The sequence below is a fragment of the Heterodontus francisci genome, chromosome 4 (assembly GCF_036365525.1).
Source record: "Heterodontus francisci isolate sHetFra1 chromosome 4, sHetFra1.hap1, whole genome shotgun sequence".
Classification (NCBI taxonomy): Eukaryota; Metazoa; Chordata; class Chondrichthyes; order Heterodontiformes; family Heterodontidae; genus Heterodontus; species Heterodontus francisci.
In genome coordinates, this window is record NC_090374.1 from 86,935,274 (window position 1) to 86,957,329 (window position 22,056).

A 22,056-nucleotide genomic window follows, 5' to 3' on the forward strand; every position below is an offset into this window, starting at 1 on the left:
ATCCTTTTCCTTCAAGAATTAACAAGTATTTGCCCAAAGTATTTTTTTTGTCTTTTTTTTTGTAAAAAGATCTCGGCAGAGAAAACTTTTTCCTTTAACTGGTATATTTGTATATGTGTGTGTGTGTGTGGCTAATTTTAAAAGGGAACTTTCATATTTCAGTCTGTGTGTTAATGCTTTGCATCTTTATTGAATAAGTCTTGTTTTATAATAAATTAATAATTTTGTTGTTTATTAAAGAAATCTGGTCAGTGGATTTTATAGAGTATATAATTGGCCATATCGGTAACTGGGTAAACATTTAAATATATGTTGTGACCTGTGGAGAAGTGGAACTAGAGAAAGACTGTGCACTCCTCCCACCTCGGTCGTAACACATTTTAAGCTATATATAGATTGTGATTTAACCGTTACTTCATGTTTAATTTATGTTGGATTTGGTTTGAGTGTCAAAGTAAAATTAATAAAAGTGAAATCTTTTCCTCTTTTTTTTTCTAAATTGGAGGTCAGCCGGTGGATTAGATTCTTTTGGTTTCTGATCCCCTCCCCACTGGGATCATAACAATAGACAGCAAAAAAAAATTTGCAAAGAGAAAACTGAGACTGCATTCATTTGCAACAGAGGGCTAGGCGATATGCAAATCAGATGCCACAACCAATAAATTAGAATGGCTAGAAATATGGGGTATGGCTCTCGCGGGAAGTTTGATCGCTATTTTCAAAATGAAAGTTTTGGCGTAATGAAGGTAAAATACTATGGATGCTAAAAATCTGAAATTAAAACGTAAAATACTGGAAACACTCAGTGGGCCAAGTAAGCTTCTGGAGAGGCAAGCAGAGTTAATGGCCCAGATTTTGCGGTAGTATTCATGGCGAAACTGTCAGCATTTGCCATCATTCCTCCTCCTGAAGCCGATAGCAACTCCTGGACTCCACACATGCACAGTTAAATGCAGAAACCCAAAAGTTGCTCAGTGATTCTATGTTTTTCCATAGGGTATGATGTTCAAATCCCTCCCCAATCTACGATAAATGAGAAATCACTGAAGTGATAAATCTTGCCCTTTTACGCTATTAGTCTCACTGTAAAAATCCTTGAAATAGTTACCCCTTGTTGAATGAGGTGTAGCTGGGTTTTTACCGATTTACTAAGTTTATAATTACTACTGAACAGCCTCACTGGCCCTGAAAGACTACTTTTATACTTGTGGAATGTCAGATTTCTTCATTTTTATAAAATATTCCTTTTTAAAGTAATTTTTTTTAAAAGCTGATATTTTAACTTCAAGCTTAATCTTATGTATATCCCAGTCATTTATTTCACTCTCTGTAAAATTTAATTAGAGGTGAAGGATCATTGGCACATTTTACTTGCTGGTTTGCTGTCTGAATACTTCAATGTGATTGGCTGCTTACCCTGCTTGATGACATCACTGTTGCTGGATGCCTGGTGGAAATTTCTGCTCCTTCAATACTGGATGTCGGATAAGCAGTCTGATAATTTAGCAACAAAAGAGGATTCCATTATAATTTTTAAATTTAGGCTTGGTGGTCTGTTTAAGTAATGTTTCCGTTCACACATAGATGCAGCACTTTAGGGAACAGTTCACTGATCCTTATTATGCCTTATGCATAAAGTAGTTTTCTACATGTTTTAAATTTTATTCATTCCCAGATCTAAGCAAGTGTTTAGATTTAAAAATGCAAACACAGTTAGTTGCTTTGCATAGCTGGGCTGTAGAATTTGTTTCTGAAACAGTGCTGAAGTATGTTCTTCTCCTTCTGTATAAAATAAGCATTTTTCTCTCTCCCTTGGACTAACAGTTTACTAATATCATGTATTTTGTTCATTGTGGCAGGGGTAAAACCTAGATCAGGATGGGCTATTGATCCGTTTGGGCACACATCTACTATGGCATACCTGTTAAAACAGACTGGTATATCAAATATGCTAATTCAAAGAGTCCACTATTCTGTGAAGAAATACATTGCTAATCAAAGGAGCTTGGAATTCTTTTGGCGACAAAATTGGGGTATGTGAAATTAGTATAATGTATCTAATAGCACAATACTTGTTTGTGAAACACAGACTACAATTCTTACATTTCGAATGTACCAGTGCAAATTTAAGCATTAATTACTTTGTTGTCTGAAATCATGGCCGGAACTTTATGGTGGATGGATGGGAGCCGGACTCTGACGTTAAAGTTGGTGGTGAACCCGCTCCCGCCTAGCCCGGGGATCCATCCCGTATTTTACGGGTCCCCAGGCTTTAATTGTCTCGAGGCGGGACTTCCACCCACTCAGTGAGCCGCCGGCCAATCAGCGGGCCAGCAGCTCTTAGTCCCAGCAGTGCCACCGGGAGCGGTGGCCTCTGCTGGGACTGCATACCGGCCAACGCCATGGATTGAGGAGGGAAGGTAAGTAGGGGCATGCATCACCATTGGGACCGGTGCTTCCCTTGTGAGGCTGGAGTGGTCGTTTGGGGGGAGGGGATGTCTTGGGTCCCGGGGGTGGGTTGGGAGGCGGGGGCGGCTGTGGCCATTTAAGGGCCTGATTGGCCTCAGGCGGGCCATTTCCCACCCCTCGCCCGACGCCATTAACTTGTCCGGAGACGGAAGCGGGGCAGTTAGGCCTTCCGCAGCCTGCCGCTCAATTTCGTGCCACCCCCACGCCACCATCCAACCTGCTGGGGCGGCGTAAAATTCAGCCCCATATCTTGCACTGCCCCACACCGGCAAGGGCATGATGGTCCGAATGTCCTTCTCTGTGTTGTAAATTTTCTGTGATTGCTATCACATCATTTACTATGTTGGATAGAGGGCTGAATATCTGCAAAGATCCAATGTTCAATGACACAGGAGATCAACATATATACTTGTCAAATAATAATGTGATGGTCATGGAATTCAATTTCCAAAGTAAAAATCCCAGAATACATTTAATAAAAATGGTATTTGACTTATTAAGTCATGGTAAATCAATACCCCAGATACTGTCCACTGCATACACTGCTATAGTTATAAAACAATGTGTCCTGTGATGCATTATAAACAATGCCAAGGGAGTTCTGCTAGTCATAAATAAGTATCTCAAAACATTTCATACTAAGCCATAACTTACCAGAAACAATTATTTCTTCTTTTGTAATTATTGGTGCAATATATGTATCTACCAAATTAACTAACCACTGCTCAGACTGAATGCACCCTGTCGAAAATGGATTTGTTTGTGTTACAGATGTGACAAACATGAAGAAAGAAAATGCTAGTTCCTTGCTAATGGTGTCTTTGTTCTAGGTGAAACCTTCACACTTTTCTACTGTGGTCATTCCCTTTGTATGGCTCCATCTTCGCTCTTTTGCGTCCAAGGGACACAGACTTGAGTGTATTTGCCACATAACTGGTTTAGCCATCCATTGCCAGATGGCTGGGCCATATCAAGCATTATCAGTCCTGCTCTCCTCAAACAAGTATGAAGAGCTCACGGACTACTTTGCGACTAAGATTGATACCATCCGTTCAGTTGCCGCTGCCACATGCTTCCCCTTCCCCGCCCTAGGTCGAAACCCACAGCTTGCTCAATTTTCTCTCCTATCCACTTGTGACCCATTTTGTCCATGAGACCCACATCATGCTTCCTAGACATGATTTCCACTAAACTATGGGCCACCCATCTTCTGTTCCTGGCCCCATGTTCGCCGACATTATTAATGGTTCCTTCTCCTCGGGTATTGTCTTTCTACCTTTCAAAACCAATGTCACCGCCCCTCCTCAAATAAACCTCCACCCCTCTGTGCTTGCAAACTACCCCCTCATCTTCAGCCACCCCCTTCCTTGGCAAAGTCCATGAATGTTCTGTCTGCTCCCAAATCCATGCCTATGTTTCCTGCAATTCCATGTTTGAATCTCTCCCATCAGATGCTTCAAAAATGAAAAAATCTGCAGGGCTATTTGTGAGAGCATGGGGATGCGAGGCTAATTGGATAACTCTTTGAAGGAGCCCAGGCATGATGGGCACGATTTCCTAACTGCCACAGCACAAATAGCTCTAATCAAAACCACAGATGGTGTTCTCTGTGACCATGGTGCTCTAATCCTCCTCATCCTTCTCAACCCTTCTGCAGTGTCTGACATGGTTGACCACACCATGCCTCCTTCAATGCTTTTCATCTAATGTCCAGTACAGCAGGTTTTCCTCAGCTTGTTCCATTCTTTCATATCTGATGATGGGCAGAGCATCTCCAACAATGGTTTCTCTTTTGGCCCCATTCCATTACCTCTGGAGGAACCCTGGGATCTATCCTTGCACCCCTCCCCTTTCTCATCTATATGAGGTCCCTTGGTACATTATCTAAAAAATGGGTTAAGGTTCCAAATCATAGACTCATTAGAATGATAAGAACATAAGAACTAGGAGCAGGAGCAGGCAATTCAGCCCCTCGAGCTTGCCCCACCATTTAATACGATCATGGCTGATCTCAACTCTGCCTCAACTCCACTTTCCTGTCCATTCTCCACAACCCTTCAACCGATTACTAATTAAAACTCTGTCTATCTCCTCAGCAGCATCCACTGCACTCTGGGGTAGTGAATTCCACAGACTCACGATTCTTTGAGAGAAGTAATTTCTCATCTCTGTTTTAAATCTGCTACCCCTTATCCTAAAACTATGACCTCTCGTTCTAGATTGCCCCACAAGAGGAAACATCCTCTCTACATCTGCTTTGTCAATCCCCTTAATCATCTTATATACCTCAATTAGATCTCCTCTCATTCTTCTAAACTCTAGAGAGTGAAGGCCTAAACTGCTCAATCTCTCTTCATAAGACAAACCCCTCATCCCTAAAATCAATCTAGTGAACCTCCTCTGAACTGCCTCCAATGCAACTACATCCTTTCTCAAGTAAGGGGACCAAAACTGTATGCAATAGTCCAGGTGGGGTCTCACTAATGCCATGTACAGTTGCAGCAACACTTCCCCACTTTTATATTCTATTCTTTTAGCAATAAATGCCAAAATTCCATTTGCCTTCCTTATTACCTGCTGTACCTGCATACTAGCTTTCTGCGATTCATGCACGAGGACACCCAGATCCCTCTGCGCCGAAGCACTCTGAAGTTTCTCTCCATTTAGATAATTTGCCTTTCTATTCTTCCGACCAAAATGGATAACCTCACATTTATCCAGGTTAAACTCCATCTGCCAAATTTTGGCCCATTCACCTAACCTATCCATATCCATTTGTAAATTTCTTATTTCTTTATTGCAACTTTCTATCCCACCTATTTTAGTGTCATCTGCAAATTTGGCTATAGTACCTTCTATCCCTGCATCCAAGTCATTCATATAGATTGTAAATAGTTGGGGCCCGAGCACTGAACCCTGTGGCATCCCACTAGTTACATCTTGCCAACCAGAAAAAGACCCATTTATCCCGACTCTCTGTTTTCTGTTGGTTAGCCAATCCTCTATCCAAGCTAATAAATTGCCCCTAACCCCATGTGATCTTACCTTATGTGCGGCACCTTATCCAATGCCTTCTGGAAGTCCAGATATACTACATCTACAGAGTCCCCATTATCCACTTTGCTTGTCACAGCTTCAAAGAACTCTAGCAAATTAGTCAAACACGATTTACCCTTCATAAAACCATGCTGATGGATTGCGTTTTGACTTTCTAAATGTCCTGTTATTACTTCCTTAATAATGGATTCTAACAATTTCCCAACGACAGATGTTAAACTAACTGGTCTATAGTTTCCTACTTTCTGCCTCCCTCAACACAGATACAACACAGAAGGAGGCCATTCGGCCTATTGTGCCTGTGCTGGCTCTTTTTAAGAGCTAAAATTAGCAATTTAACTCTTTTACAGATCAGTGCTCCTCTAATGGACACATGCACTATGTGGTGTGGTGCTGAGCTTTACAGATACTCAACTCTACAACTTTTGCACCTCTTGATTCCTCTACTACCTTTGTTGTCTGACTGGTTATTCAACATCCAGTTATGAATGACCTATCAAAACCCTATTCATGCCCTTTTCACCTCCAGGCTCAATTATTCGAATGCTCTCCTGGATGGCTTCCCGTCCTCCACTCTCCATAAACCTCAGTTCATACAAAACTCTGCTGTCTGTATCCTATCCCGTACCAAGTGCCCCTCACCTTCACACCTGTGCTTGATGAACTATATTGGCTCATGGCCCACAAGTGCTTGCAACTTAGAATTCCCATCCTTGTGTTCAAATCCCTATGTGGCCTCACCTATCTCTGTAATCTTCTTCAACCCTATAACCCTCTGAGACTGGTGTTCCTCCGACTCTGGCTTCTTGTGCATCCCCCTCTGCCACTGCCATAACTTTGGGAGCTGCACCTTCAGCTGTCTAGGCCTTAAATTCTGATATTCCCTTCTAAATCGTCCCGCCTTTCCACCTCCCTCACTTCCTATAAGGCCCTTTCCAAAACCCACCTCTTTGACCAAGATTTTAGTCACTGTCGAACATCTCAAGTTTTTTGTGATTCAGTTTAAGTGAAGTGCTTTGGGACATTTCTATATGTTAAAAGTGCAACATGACTGCAAAACGTTGCTTGAAATTTAAGGCGGTGAGAGACTTGTAGGAACCAATGTAGGTCAGCATGAAATACGGGGTCAAATTTTGCCGTGACAGGACATCTAATGGTGTCTACTGTTAGTTAAGCTTGCCTTGCATGTTTAGCTTTTGAATTTTTTGCGTGTCAAGTTGTTAAAAGTGCGAGCTAATGTCAGGGACTTAAGGGACTTGAATAAATAGGACAAGCAACTGTGTATCTGCTTAACCAATCAAAATTAAGAGTGTAAGGAGTGTAAAGAATTGTAAATTAGAGTGCCTGAATTCAATGTCAAAGCAAATACAGAAAAAGAAGTAAAGAAAAGGAAAGAAAAGATTGGTTTAAGAGGGGGAGCAAAAGTAACAAAGGCAAAATAAAAAAATTACATTTAAAATTTTTTAATTGTCCAACAACAGTAAAAACCTGAAGGATTGAGACTCTACACTTGTAATAGTTCATTTTAGTGCAAGAAAGGTTGATTGGCAGTAATTAACATTTATCACATTGTCGGGCAAACCCCACTTGCCATGACTGAGGCACACATTATTTCGCTACATGAACATTAAAATTTTTAAAAATTGCAATCTCTTGACTGGAAGGATATTTGCATAGTACCAGACAATGTGGAAACAAAGCAAGCCAATCTTTGTTCCTCCAATACACAGAAGTGGTCAGACCAGTTTTAGTCACATGGTTTTCTTAGGTTTAAAGAAAAAAAGTTGAAATGTATTAAACTTGAACTTAAACTCTAATTCGGTTAACGCCTGCGGCTACACGACGCGTCCACGCTAGCATGCATACGCGATACATGCAGATAGAAACAGAACAGAGCAGAAGAAATAAAGTGGAAAAGTTTGAGGCAATCTCTGAAGAGGGTTTTTGTTACGGATCTTTGAGCTCACTGTAGAGTCCTGGATTGTAGGTAGATCTTGCTTTTTGTTGGGACCCAGTATTCTTCTTAAACCTTGTTCGCTGTAGGAGACTTTTCTCTCTTGGGGTTCAGGACTAGACAGGCTAGATGCAGGGAGGCTGTTCTCGATGGCTGGAGAATCCAGAACCAGGATCACAGGATACGGGGTATGCCATTTAGAATCGAGATGAGGAGAAATTTCTTCACTCAGAGGGTGGTGAACCTGTGGAATTCTCTACCGCAGAAGGCAGTGGAGGCCAAGTCATTAAATATATTCAAGAAGGAAATAGATATAATTCTTAACGCCAAAAGGATTAAGGGATATGGGGAGAAAGCGGGAACAGTGTACTGAATTAGATGATCGACCATGATTTTTTTTGAATGGCGGAGCAGGCCTGAAGGGCCGAATGGCTTACTCCTGCTCCTATTTTCTATGTTTCTATGTTTTTTTTCTATGTCAGAGAGACAGGGCGGTGGCAGGAGACGGTCTTTTGCAGAGTCCCTGAATGTGTAGTGTGTCAGGCCATGATCAAACCAGCTCCCCAGAGGAGACTGCATTGACACCACAGGCAAATGGCCATGAGGTCTGCCTGGCCGAGACTTTCTTTGGCAAGTTAAGAGACCCAGGGAGTGAATTAAATGGACTTTCCCTAGGTGAGGCTCAATGAGCCGACCCAGTATTGTGAGGGTTAGCACAGACTTCCCAATCTGAAAGTGAAGCAGAGGGAGTCCCTGACTGACTACTACTTTTTAAAGAATGAGGTACTGATGAGGAAATTGAGTTCTCCTCACAGACCTGAGGGCAAGGAGTGGACGGTAGTTCACCAGTTAGTGGTGCCACAGAGTTACCAGGGAGAAATATTAAGAAGGGCCCACGGGACTACAGTAGCTGTACATGCCGGTATACGAAAGATCAAAGCCCGCATAAGACAGCAGTTTGACTGGCCAAAACTCCACATGGATGTGGTGGAGTACTGCAGGAGTTGCCACATGTGCCAGATTGAGGGGAAACCCCAACCTACAGTGAAACCTGAACCTTTAAGTCTTGTACAGATGTTAGGAGGATCCTCCAGCAGAAGGCTGGTGAACTGCAAGGGACCTCCACCTAGAACAGAAGAGACAGACAGGTACATGGCTGGCAAAAGTTTGGAAAGAGAAGGACAAAAAGTGACCCAGAGGGCAGGTTAAGGATGTCTGGAAAGAATTCCGGATGAAAACCCCTACCGCACGGTCAACCAACCCAGAAACTGTGGAAAGTTAGACCCCACACCCTCCTATGTAAATGCAGACACTAGGAGCACCCCACCATCATATAACATCATATACAGGAACCTGCAGAGGCAAAGAGAGACCTCTGGGGGGGTGGGCAGAGGAACCATGAGGGTGATGCCTTACCTAGTTGAAGTGTCACTGGAGAAGGCAGTTAAGTCTGCACAAATACCTGCAGGTAGGAGTGTCCCAGAGAACAAAGGGGAGAATAACAGAGACTCCTCCCCCACAGTCAGAGGAAAAGGGAACCACCCATCCCCAAATCCAAAAGTCTTTGCATGAATCAAGGAGTTCAGGATAGACCCGCCCCCCTACTAACTCTCCTGGAGAAAAAAAGGGGAAATTAAAGCAGCCCTGCCACCCCCCCCAGTACAGACCATCTTAATGAGCTTCAAGACTGGTCAATGAATGGAAATGAATGAGAGAAATGCATGGTTTTCTTACTGTATCTTATGTTTGTCTCAAACTCTGTAATGAAATGTGTCCTTTTCTTCAAATTGCATTTCATTCCCCTGGGTATGGAGGTGACAGGCAAACCCCACCTGCCAAGACTGAGGCACACATTATTTCGCCACATGAAAATTAAAACTTAAAAAAATTGTAATCTCTGACTGGAAGGACATTTGCATAGTACCAGACAATGTGGGAATAAAGTGAGCCAATCCTTGTTCCTCCAATACACAGAAGTGGTCAGACCAGTTTTAGTCACATGACTGACTGGCTGTTGCAGAGTTTTTGAACTCTCCACAAAGGATTAGGACAGACAAAGCCGTGTGCTCATGGAGTAAAGACCTTCTCCTGGGACTGAGAACACCTCCTCTCCTGCCTGTCTGCCTTCATCTCTTCCCACGGAACTGAATCTTGTAAAACTCAAAGAGAGATGGGGTTGCCACATGAACAAAGTTTTAAGAAGATTACTGGGCCTCAACGAATCGCAAGACCATATCTTCAATCGAGGACTACAGCAAGCTCGAGAAACAGTAACAAGATATTGCCTCAAACTGTTCTACTTATCTTTGCTTCTGCTCTTTTCTATTCCTATCTACATGTTTATATCGCGTGTGCATACTAGCGTGAGTGCGTCGTATATCCCTAGGCATGAACCGTATTAGTGTTTAAGTTTAAGATTTTAATAAATTACCTCTTTCTGCTTTAAACCAAAGAAAGCCTGTGTGTGCTCAGTTCTATTTATTTATTTATTTATTTAGAGATACAGCCCTGAAACAGGCCCTTCGGCCCACCGAGTCTGTGCCGACCAAGAACCACCCATTTATACTAACCCTACAGTAATCCCATATTCCCTACCACCTACCTACATTAGGGGCAATTTACAATGGCCAATTTACCTATCACCTGCAAGTCTTTGGCGGTGGGAGGAAACCGGAGCACCCGGCGAAAACCCACGCAGTCACAGGGAGAACTTGCAAACTCCACACAGGCAGTACCCGGGTCCCTGGAGCTGTGAGGCTGCGGTGCTAACCACTGCGCCACTTATTATTGGAAGCTGTGAACGAGAATTCACAAAAAGGGGAGCTCAAAACACTGTGTTTAAAATTAAACCCTGTTACAATAAGACCAGGTGAAGACAGCAAGAGACCCCTAGACACATTGCTCACATAACATGAGAAAAGGGTACTTAAAGGTATGAAAATGGCACGATGTGACTTGGACAGCAACTTTGGATATTTCAACTTATCTGTGCATCTGCCCTTGCCTGAAGTTGCTGTACCATTTGCATATAAGCAATGGTGTGTGCCATTGGCAGGAAAATCTGGGCCGTAATAAAAAAGAAAATGTAAATATGAAAACTGTTTCCCTGTTGGCATTACTGAAGCTGAAAAGTTTTGTAAACACCTCTGTCCTCACTTCTGGAATTTTTAATGCCCCTTCCATTTAATTGTTCTGCTTTGCGCAATTTACACTTTATTTTCGTTGTTATGAAAATCTTTGCGTATTTGCAGTCCAGTTGCTAATATATTTTGTGCCTTCGCTCATACTGTGTTTTTATTTTAACTTCAGATCAGAGTGGAAACACGGACATCTTATGTCATATGATGCCCTTCTATAGCTATGATGTTCCTCATACTTGTGGCCCTGATCCTAAAATCTGCTGTCAGTTTGACTTCAAACGTCTTCCTGGAGGCAGAATTAGCTGTCCTTGGAGGATACCTCCAGTTGAAATACATGATGGCAATGTCCAGGAAAGGTAACTTATTGAAAACCTTCAATCATTAAATTCAAGAATCGCTTCAAAATCTGTCTTAAAAGTTATAGGAAGTAAATTTGTGCACATCACATAGTAATCTTTGAGAGGGGGCTGACAGCATATTGTTTCATGTCATCTCTGGCATGGAAATGCTATGTAGTTCAGAGAAATTTAAAGCTCCAATCTCAGGGTATTCCTTTTGTATTCATTATTGTACCCAACTAGTATGACTTCAACAGGGGCCTGGAAAAATTCAGGAATTTTTAAAATTTGTTTTTATTCATTCATTGGATGTGGGATCGCTGGCCAGGCCAGCATTTATTGCCCATCCCTAATTGCCCTGGAAAAGGTGGTGGTGAGCTGCCTTCTTGAACCTCTGCAGTCCATGTGAGGCAGGTATACCCACAGTGCTGTTAGGCAGGGAGTTCCAGGATTTTGACCCTGCGACAGTGAAGGAACGGTGATATAGTTCCATTCATGATGGTGTGTGACTTGGAGGGGAACTATCAGATGGTGGTGTTCCCAGACATCTGCTGCCATTGTCCTTCCAGGTGGCAGAGGTCGCAGTTTTGGGAGATGCTGTCTAAAGAGTATTGGTGCATTGCTGCAGTGCATCTTGTAGATGGTACACACTGCTGCCGCTGTGTGTCAGTCATAGAATTACAGAGCACAGAAACAGGCCCTTTGGCCCATCGTGTCCGTGCCGGACATCAGGCACCTATCTATTGTATCTTATAGATACATTTTTGAAATCTCAGGGAGTCAAGGGGTATGCGGAGCAGGCCTGAAAGAGGATTTGAGGCCTGGGACAGATCAGCCACGATCTTATTGAATGGCTGGGCAGCCTTGAGGGGCTGAATGGCCTACTCCTGCTCCTATTTCTTATGTTCTAATCCCATTTTCCAGCATTTGGCCTGTAGTCTTTTATGCTATGGCATTTCAAGTGCTCATCTAAATACTTCTTAAATGTTGTGAGGGTTCCTGCCTCTACCACCCCATCAGGCAGTGTGTTCCAGATTCTAACCACCCTCTGGGTGAAAACATTTTTCCTCAAATCCCCTCTAAACCTCTGTGCCTTGCCTTAAATCTATGCCCCCTGGTTATTGATCCCTCCGCTAAGGGAAAAGGTTTCTTCCTATCTATGCCCCTCATAATTTTGTATATCTCAATCATGTCCCCCCTCAGCCTTCTCTGCTCTAAGGAAAACAAACCTAGCCTATCCAGTCTCTCTTCATAGCTGAAATGCTCCAGCCCAGGCAACATCCTGATAAATTTCCTCTGCACCCTCTCCAGTGCAATCACATCCTTCCTATAATGTGGCGACCATAACTGTACACAGTACTCCAGCTGTGACCGAACTAGCGTTTTATACAGCTCCATCATAACCTCCCTGTTCTTATATTCTATGCTTCGGCTAATAAAGGCAAGTATCACATATGCCTTCCTAACCACCTTATCTACCTGTGCTGTTGTCTTCAGTGATCTACGGACAAGTACACCAAGGTGCCTCTGACCCTCTGTACTTTGTAGGGTCCTACCATCCATTGTATATTCCCTTTCCATGTTAGTCCTCCCAAAATGCATCTTCTCACTTCTCAGGATTAAATTCCATTTGCCACTGCTCTGCCCATCTTAACAGCCCATCTGCATCATCCTGTAATCTAAGGCTTTCCCCTTCACTATTTATGACACCACCAATTTTCACATCATCTGTGAACTTAGTGATCGTACGTACCTCCTATATTCGCGTCTAAATCATTAATGTACACTACAAACAGCATGGGTCCCAGCACCGATCCCTGTGGTACACCACTGGTCACAGGCTTCCAATCACAAAAACAACCCTTGACCATCATCCTCTGCCTCCTGCCACATGCCAATTTTGGATCCAATTTGCCAAATTGTCCTGGATCCCATGGGCTCTTACCTTCTTGGCCAACCTCCTATGCAGGACCTTATCAAAAGCCTTACTGAAGTCCATGTAGACTACATCAACTGCTTTACCCTCATCTACTCACCTAGTCAGCTCCTCGAAAAATTCAATCAAATTTGTGAGACATGATCTCCCCCTGACAAAGCCATGCTGACTATCCTTGATTAATCCCTGCCTCTCCAAGTGGAGATTAATCCTGTCCCTCAGAAGTTTTTACAATAGTTTCCCTACCACTGATATTAGACTCACTGGCCTGTAATTACCTAGTTCATCCCTGCTACACTTCTTGAATGATGGTACCACATTCGCTGTCCTCCAGTCCTCTGGCAACTCTCCTGTGGCCAGAGAGGATTTGAAAATTTTTGTCCGAGCCCCTGCAATCTCCTCCCTTACCTCACGTAGCAGCCTGGGATACATCCCATCTGGTCCTGTGAATTTGTCCACTTGTAAGCCTGCTAGAACTACTAATACCTCCTCCCTTTCAATGCTAATTTGTTCAAATATATCACAATCCCCCTCCCTGATCTCTACACCTGCATCGTCCTTCTCCATAGCGAACACAGATGAAAAGTAATCATTTAAAATCTCATCTACATCCTCCGGCTCCACACACACATTGCCACTTTGGTCCCTAATGGGCCCTACTCTTTCCCTGTTTATCCTCTTGTCCTTAATATACTTATAAAACGCCTTGGATTTTCCTTTATCTTTCCCGCCAGTGTTATTTCATGCCCCCGCTTCGCTTTCCTAATTGCTTTTTGAAGTACCCCCCCCCCCCCCCCCCCCACTACACTTTCTATACCCCTCTAGGGCCTCCACTGTCTTCAGCTGTCTGAGTCTGCCATAAGCCTCCTTTTCTTTCTTGATCCAATCCTGTATATCCCTTGACATCTTGGGTTCCCTGGACTTATTGGTCCTTCCCTTCACCTTTACGGAACATGTTGGCCCTCTGGTGATTGAGGGAGTGAATGTTTGAGTGGATGGGGTGCCAATCAAGCGGGCTGCTTTGTTGTGGATGGTATCGAGCTTCTTGAGCGTTGTTGGAACTGCACCCATCCAGGCAAGTGGAGAGTATTCCATCACACTCCTGACTTGGGCTTTGTAGATGGTGGACAGGCTTTGGGAAGTCAGGAGGTGAGTTACTCGCCGCAGGATTCCCAGCCTCTGACCTGCTCCTGTAGCCACGGTATTTATATGGCTACTCAGTTTTTGGTTAATGGTAACCCCTAGGATTTTGATAGTGGGAGATTCAGTTATCGTAATGTCATTGAATGTCAAGGGGAGATAGTTAGATTCTTTCTTGTTTGAGATGATCATTGCCTGGCACTTGTGTGGTTCTAATGTTACTTGCCACTTATCAGCCCAAGCCTGGGTATTGTCCAGGTCTTGCTGCATTCTACACGGACTGCTTCAGTATCTGAGGGGCCGTGAATGGTGCTGAACATTGTGCAATCATCAGCAAACGTCCCCACGTCTGACCTTATGATTGAAGGAACGCCATTGATGAAGCAAGTGAAGACGGTTGGGCCTAGGACACTACCCTGAGGAACTCCTGCAGTGATGTCCTGGAGCTGAGATGATTGACCTCCAACAACCACAAGCATCTTTCTTTACGCTAGGTACGACTCCAACCAGCGGGGAGTTTTCCTCCTGATTCCCATTGACTCCAGTTTTGCTAGGGCTCCTTGATGCTGTACACGGTCAAATGCTGCTTTGATGTCAAGGGCAGTCACTCTCACCTCACCTGTCGAGTTCTGCTCTTTTGTCCATGTTTGAACAAAGGCAGTAATGAGGTCAGGAGCTGTCTGGCCCTGGCAGAACCCAAACTGAGCATCACTGAGCAGGTTATTGTTAAGCAAGTTCCATTTGATAGCACTGTCTACGACAACTTCCATCACTTTACTGATGCTCGAGAGTAGACTGATGGGGCAGTAATTGGCCTGGTTGGATTTGTCTTTTTGTGTGCAGGACATACTTGGGCAAATTTCCACATTGCCGGCTATATGCCAGTGTTGTAGCTGTACTGGAACAGCTTGGCTAGGGGCGCGGCAAGTCTTCAGTACTATTGCCGGAATGTTGTCAGGGCCCATAGTCTTTGCAGTATCCAGTGCCTTCAGTCGTTTCTTGGTATCACGTGGAGTGAATCAAATTGGCTGAAGACTGGCATCTGTGATGCTGGGGACTTCAGGAGGAGGCCGAGATGGATCATCCACTCGGCACTTTTGACTGAAGATTGTTGCAAATGTGTCCGCCTTGTCTTTTGCACTGATGTGCTGGGCTCCCCCATTATTGAGGATGGGGAGACTTGTGGAGCCACCTCCTCTAGTTAGTTGTTTAATTGTCCACCAGCAATCATGACTGGATATGGTAGGACTGCAGAGCTTAGATCTGATAGTTGGTTGTGGGATCGCTTAGCTCTGTCTATTACATGCTGCTTATGCTGTTTGGCACGCAAGTAGTCCTGTGTTGTAGTGTCACCAGGTTGACACCATATTTTGAGGTATGCCTGGTGCTGCTCCTGGCATGCCCTCCTGCACTCTTCATTGAATCAGGTTTGATCCCCCGGCTTGATGGTAATGGTAGAGTGGGCAATATGCCGGGCCATGAGGTTACAGATAGTTTTTGAGTACAGTTCTGCTGCTGCTGATGGCCCACCGTGCCTAATGGATGTCCAGTTTTGCATTGCTAGATCTGTTCTAAATCTATCCCATTTAGCATGGTGGTATTGCCACACAACACGATGGAGGGTATCCTCAATGTGATGATGGGACTTTGTCTCCACAAGGACTTGCGATGATCACTTCTACCAATATTGTCATGCACCGATGCATCTGCGGCAAGCAGATTGGTGAGGATGAGGTCAAGTATGATTTTCCTTCTTGTTGGTTCTCTCACCACCTACTGCAGATCCAGCCTAGCAGCTATGTCCTTTAGGACTCGGTCAGCTCGGTCAGTAGTGGTGCTACCAAGCCACTCTTGGTGATGGATATTGAAGTCCCCCACCCAGAGTACATTCTGCACCCTTGCCACTCTCAGTGCTTCTTCCAAGTAGTGTTCCATGGAAGAGCACTGATTCATCAGCTGAGCGAGGGTGGTAGGTGGTAATCAGCAGGAGGTTTCCTTGTCCAGGTTTGACCTGATGCCATGAGACATCATGGGGTCTGGAGTTCATGTTGAGGACTCACAGGGCAATTCCTTCCTGTCAGTATAGCGCTGTGCAGCCACCTTTGGTGGTCTGTCCTGCTGGTGAGACAGTACATAACCGGGGATGATGATGGCAGTGTCTGGAATATTGTTTGTAAGGTATGATCGGTGAGTCTGACTATGTCAGGCTGTTGCTTGCCTAGTCTGTCGGACAGCTCTCACAACTTTGGCACAAGCCCCCAGATATTCATAAGAAGGTCTTTGCAGGATCGACAGGATTGCCATTGTTGTTTTCAGTGCCTAGGTCGATGCCAGTCTGTCCGGTTTCACACCTTATCGACTTTGTAGCGGTTAGATACAACTGAGTGGGTTGCTAGGCCATTTCAGAGGGCATTGCTGTGAATCTGGAATCTCATATAGGCCAGAGCATGTAAGGACGGCAGATTTCCTTCCCTAAAGGACATTAGTGAACCAGGAATGAAACTTCTTTGAGATGTTTTGATCATAAGATCATAAGAACTAGGAGCAGGAGTAGGCCGTCCGGCCCCTCGAGCCTGCTCCACCATTCAATAAGATCATGGCTGATCTTTTCGTGGACTCAGATCCACTTACCCGCGCTCTCACCGTATCCCTTAATTCCTTTATTAACCTCTCTGCTTTTAAACTCAATCCCTTTAGCAATGAAGGACAAAATTCCATTTGCCTTCCTAATTACTTGCTGTACCTGCAGACCAACCTTCTGCGATTCATGCACAAGGACACCCAGGTCCCTCTGCATAGCAGCATGCTGCAACTTTTTACCATTCAAGTAATAATCCTTTTTACTGTTACTCCTACCGAAATGAATGACTTCACATTTATTAACATTGTATTCCATCTGCCAGACCTTTGCCCACTCACTCAATGTATCTATGTTCCTCTGCAAAGTTTCAGTCATCTGCACACTTTGCTCTGCCACTCATCTTAGTGTCATCTGCAAACTTTGACACCCTACACGTGGTCCCCAACTCCAAATCATCTATATAAATTGTAAATAATTGCGGTCCCAACACCGATCCCTGAGGCACACCACTAGTGACTGATTGCCAACCAGAATAGCACTCATTTATCCCCACTCTCTGCTTCCTGTTAGTCAACCAATCCTCTATCCATGCTAATACTTTACCCCTAACGCCATGCATCCTTATCTTATGCAGCAGCCTCTTGTGCGGCACCTTGTCGAAGGCCTTTTGGAAATCTAGGTACACCAGATCCACTGGGCCCCCATTGTCCACCTTGCTCGTCATGTCATCATAGAATTCCAAAGGATTTGTCAAGCATGACCTGCCCTTCATGAACCCATGCTGCGTCTGCCCAACGGGACAATTTCTATCGAGATGCCCTGCTATTTCTTCCTTGATGATAGACTCAAGCATCTTCCCCACTACAGAGGTTAAGCTAACTAACTGGTCTATAATTCCCCATCTTTTGTCTACCTCCCTTTTTAAACAGTGGCGTCACATCTGCTGTTTTCCAATCTGCTGGGACTACCCCAGAGTCCAGCGAATTTTGGAAAATTACCGTCAGTGCATCTGCTATTTCTCCCGCCATCTCTTTTAGTACCCTGGGATGCATTCCATCAGGGCCAGGAGACTTATCAATCCTTAGCTCCATTAGCTTGCCCAACACTACATCTTCCGTAATAATGATTGTTTCCAGGTCCTCACCTACGTTCGTCTCTTTGTCAATTACTGGCATGTTATTAATGTCCTCCACTGTGAAGACCGATACAAAATACCTGTTCAATGCCTCGGCCATTTCATCATATCCCATAACTAAATTCCCCTTCTCATCCTCTAAAGGACCAACGTTTACTTTAGCCACTCTTTTTCGTTTTATATATTTATAGAAACTTTTGCTATCTGTCTTTATATTCTGTGCTAGTTTTTTCTCATTTTCTATCTTACTTTTCTTTATAGCTCTTTTTGTGGCTTTCTGTTGACCTTTAAAGTTTTCCCAATCTTCTAGTTTCATGCTGTTTTTGGCCACTTTGTATGCCTTCTCTTTCAATTTGATAGCCTCCCTTATTCCATGGCAGATTACCCCTTTTCTTCCAGTCCTTCCTTTTCACTGGAATATATTTTTGCTGAGCACTTTGAAAAATTGCTTTGAAAGTCCTCCACTGCTCGTCAACTGTCCCACCATAAAATCTTTGTTTCCAGTCTACTTTAGCCAAGTCCTCCCTCATTCTATTGTAGTCCCCCTTGTTCAAGCGCAGGACCCTGGTATTGGATTTTATCTTCACACTCTCCATCTGTATTCTAAATTCAACCATACTGTGAGCACTCCTTCCAAGAGGATCCCTAACCATGAGGTCATTAATTATTCCTGTCTCATTACACAGGACTAGATCTAGGATAGCTTGCTCCCTCGTCGGTTCCATTACACACTGTTCAAGAAAACTATCATGGATACACTCAACAAACTCCTCCTCAAGGCTACCCTGACTGAGCTGGTTCGACCAATCTACATGCAGATTAAAATCCCCCATGATAATTGCCGTACCATTTTTACAGGCATTAGTTATTTCTTTGTTTATTGCCCGCCCCAATGTGATATTATTTGGTGGCCTATAGACTACGCCTATCAATGACTTTTTCTTCTTAGAGTTTCTAATTTCCACTCAAATGGATTCAACCTCATTCTCCATAGAACCTATATCATCTCTCAACACCGCCCTGATGTCGTCCTTGAATATCAGAGCTACACCACCTCCCTTACCTTCCTGTCTGTCCTTCCAAATAGTCTGGTACCCCTGGATATTTAACTCCCAGTCGTGACCAACCTGTAACCATGTCTCCGTAATGGCTACCAAATCATATTCATTCGCGATGATTTGTGCCATTAACTCATCAACCTTGTTACGAATGCTACGAGCATTCAGGTAAAGTGCCTTTATGCTAGCTTTCTTGCCCTCATGATTTCCAACATCTCTAATAATAATAACTCCTGAGTTATCCTTCCTTTCTGCTTCTTTCATAGTCTGCCTTGAACTTAAACCCGCCTGCACACATGTTAACCTGCTGCTTACCTTTTTATTTATCATCATACTCCTTGTCGTTTTCCCTTTCCCTTCCCCCAACTCACTAGTTTAAAGTCCTAGAGACCACCCTATTTATCCGTTTCGCTAGAACACTGGTTCCAGATCGGTTCAGGTGGAGACCATCCCATCGGTACAGATCCCCCCGGTTCCAAAACTGATGCCAATGCCCCATGAAATGGAAGCCCTCTTTCCCACTCCACTCCCTTAGGCACGTGTTTACTTCCCTAATATTCTTATCCCTAAGCCAATTTGCACGTGGCTCGGGCAGTAATCCGGAGATTATGACCCTCGAGGACCTGTTCCTTAATTTCGTTCCTAGTGCTTTATAATCCCCAAACAGGTCCTCCATCCTAGCCTTGCCTATGTTGTTAGTCCCAACGTGGACCACAACAACTGGATCCTCCCCCTCCCGCTCCAATATCCTTTCAAGCCGGTCAGAGATGTCCTGCACCCTGGCACCGGGCAGGCAACACACCATGCGGGACTCCCGATCAGGCTTGCAAAGGATACTATCTATCCCCCTAATTATAGAATCCCCTATAACTACCACTTGTCTTTTTGCTCCCCTCTCTTGAATGGCCTTCTGCACCATGGTGCCATGGTCAGTTGATGTAAAATGACTTTGTGATATTGGAGCATCAACCATGTGGGCAACCTCCTTCCTATGTGTTCTAAAAGTGTCTAACCTCCTCTCTCACTACGAGGGGCAGGGAGGGGGCCCTCAACTTATTCCCACATTTGTCAGTTGTGCTATTAAGTAATATTAGAGGAGATTTTCATGCTTTTGGCAATTTTGTTGTTCGTTTTTATAAAAAAAACAAAAAGAAAGCAACGTGATGAGAAATCTGCATTAAAGCATTATGCGAATGCAGCAGCTTCTCAAGGGCAATTAGGGATGGGCAATAACTGCTGGCCTAACCAGCGATGCCCACATCTCATGAACGAATACAAAAAATCAGGCGTTTCTCATCATGATCTTGGGTGTTGAGTTCCATTGTATTACCTTCACTGCTAATTTACCCAAGATGAGCTTAATGAATCGATTGGGGTGACACAGCTGCTTTCTGTCATAACCAGATATTTTGTCAGATTCATCTTCCTTAATGAGCATTGATACAGAGTACTCATTGAGTATTCCAACCTCTAGTACCTGCACCTCTAAGCACATATTGCCCTTGTTGTCCCTACTCGGCTCCACTCTGCTTCTTATTACCATTTCTGTGTGATAATTGGCTTCTGCATTAGCCTACATAAGCAGTTGCTTCACATTTCAAAAGTAATTCATCACAGATGATATGGCACTAAATTAATGGAAGTCCTTTCTTCCTTTTCATTTGTGCTTTGCTAAGTACACACAGGTAATTTTGTTTTTTTTAATGATCACTGCTGATTCTGCACATCAGATACATTAAATCTGTTCTCTCTTTTTGAAGAGCCAAACTCATCCTCGACCAATATAGGAAAAAGTCCAAACTTTTCCGCACCAAAGTGGTCTTGGTTCCTCTGGGCGATGATTTTCGCTACGACCAATGGTCAGAATGGGACCAGCAGTTTCAAAATTATCAGAAGCTGTTTGATTATATGAACTCTCATCCAGAGCTCCATGTTAAGGTATGTTAAACCCTGGAGTCCAGCAAATATTAAGTACATGTTATGTTTGATGTAAAGAAATTAATTTATATTACCATTTTGTTTTCTATAATATATACAGATTGTGAAGCATTTTTTGAAGAATTAATTTAATGTTTTCCTCATATAAACTGATGGTTTATTTAAAAAAAACATATGAAATGAACAGGAAAAGACCACCTGCTCCATCTAGGCTGTCACGTTGCAACCAATCATCATATACCCTACCCACCTGCAGCAGCGGGGCGATGGGGTGGAGATTTTTAAAAATCCTAGACCAATTCAGAGAAAATAAATTGTGGGAAATTCTTTTCCGACCCCTGAAGGCAACTAAAATTGGTTCTAGAAGACTTCGCAAATATTATTATTTGCAAATGTACAAGTGGTACATTAAGGATTGTTTAGAAAAAGGCAAAATACAAAGTAGGGAGATAAACTAGTATTCAGAAGTGTCAAAATTCTCATGTGAAGGATGTCGAGCGGCTTAGGTAGATAACTTTAGACTTTCAACAGCATTGAGGTAACAATTATGGATTCTGGAAGGTCCACCTGATAGACCAGTATGAAATTCAGTAGATGTATGGCATTCTCACTGCAGCTACACAGAGGGCTGTTCCTGAGTTCCTAGATGGGATCTGAGCTTGCACCAGAAATAGTGTGGTGTTTTGAGGTTAGGCAGTCTCTCAGTAGGGTGGTTGATGAAGAAAGAGTTTCTTACAGAGGGACTAGCTTGTTTCCATTCTGTTTGCCACAGTGAGGCAGCATCAATGGCAATGAGTCCCACTATCCAATATACCATCTACCTTTGTAGACAGTGATATCAGCCACATTTGGAAACTTGCTCAAGTTCCCTTATGAATACAGAATCACAGAACTGTTACAGCACAGAAGGAGGCCATTCGGCCCATCGTGTCTGCACCAGCTCTCCGAATGAACAATTCACCTAGTGCCATTACCCTGCCATTACCCCGCCTTCTCCCCATAAGCCTGCACATTCACACTAACTGCATGAGCTAGCATCTTATTCCAACGGTCATTGACTCTCTGCGAAAAGAAAACGCTGCCGACATCTAACTTAGTTCTATGTTTATGCAACATATAGTTATGTCCCTTTTTTTCCTACCTTATCCAATTCATCTATCCATATTGACAGTCTTATCCCCTTCATTATTTTAAGCACCTCAGATCTCCCTTAAATCTGTTCTTTTCTAGAATAGTTCCAGCTCCCTGTCTTTCTGTTTCTTTTTAATCTATGATTAAGGACGTCTTAACAATGCACCTAGAAAATGGTA

The 22,056-nt window shown here is 43.6% G+C and overlaps 1 protein-coding gene across 2 annotated transcripts in view; it reads left to right on the forward strand.

Moving 5' to 3' along the window:
• The window catches only part of man2a1 (mannosidase, alpha, class 2A, member 1), a 235,528-nt gene that overhangs the window by 66,184 nt on the left and 147,288 nt on the right, over positions 1-22,056 (forward strand). For both annotated transcript variants that reach the window (XM_068029802.1, XM_068029801.1), the window contains exons 6-8: positions 1,860-2,033; positions 10,790-10,976; positions 20,569-20,746. In XM_068029802.1, coding sequence (XP_067885903.1) covers positions 1,860-2,033; positions 10,790-10,976; positions 20,569-20,746 — 539 coding nt within the window. The remainder of the gene's footprint in view (positions 1-1,859; positions 2,034-10,789; positions 10,977-20,568; positions 20,747-22,056) is intronic.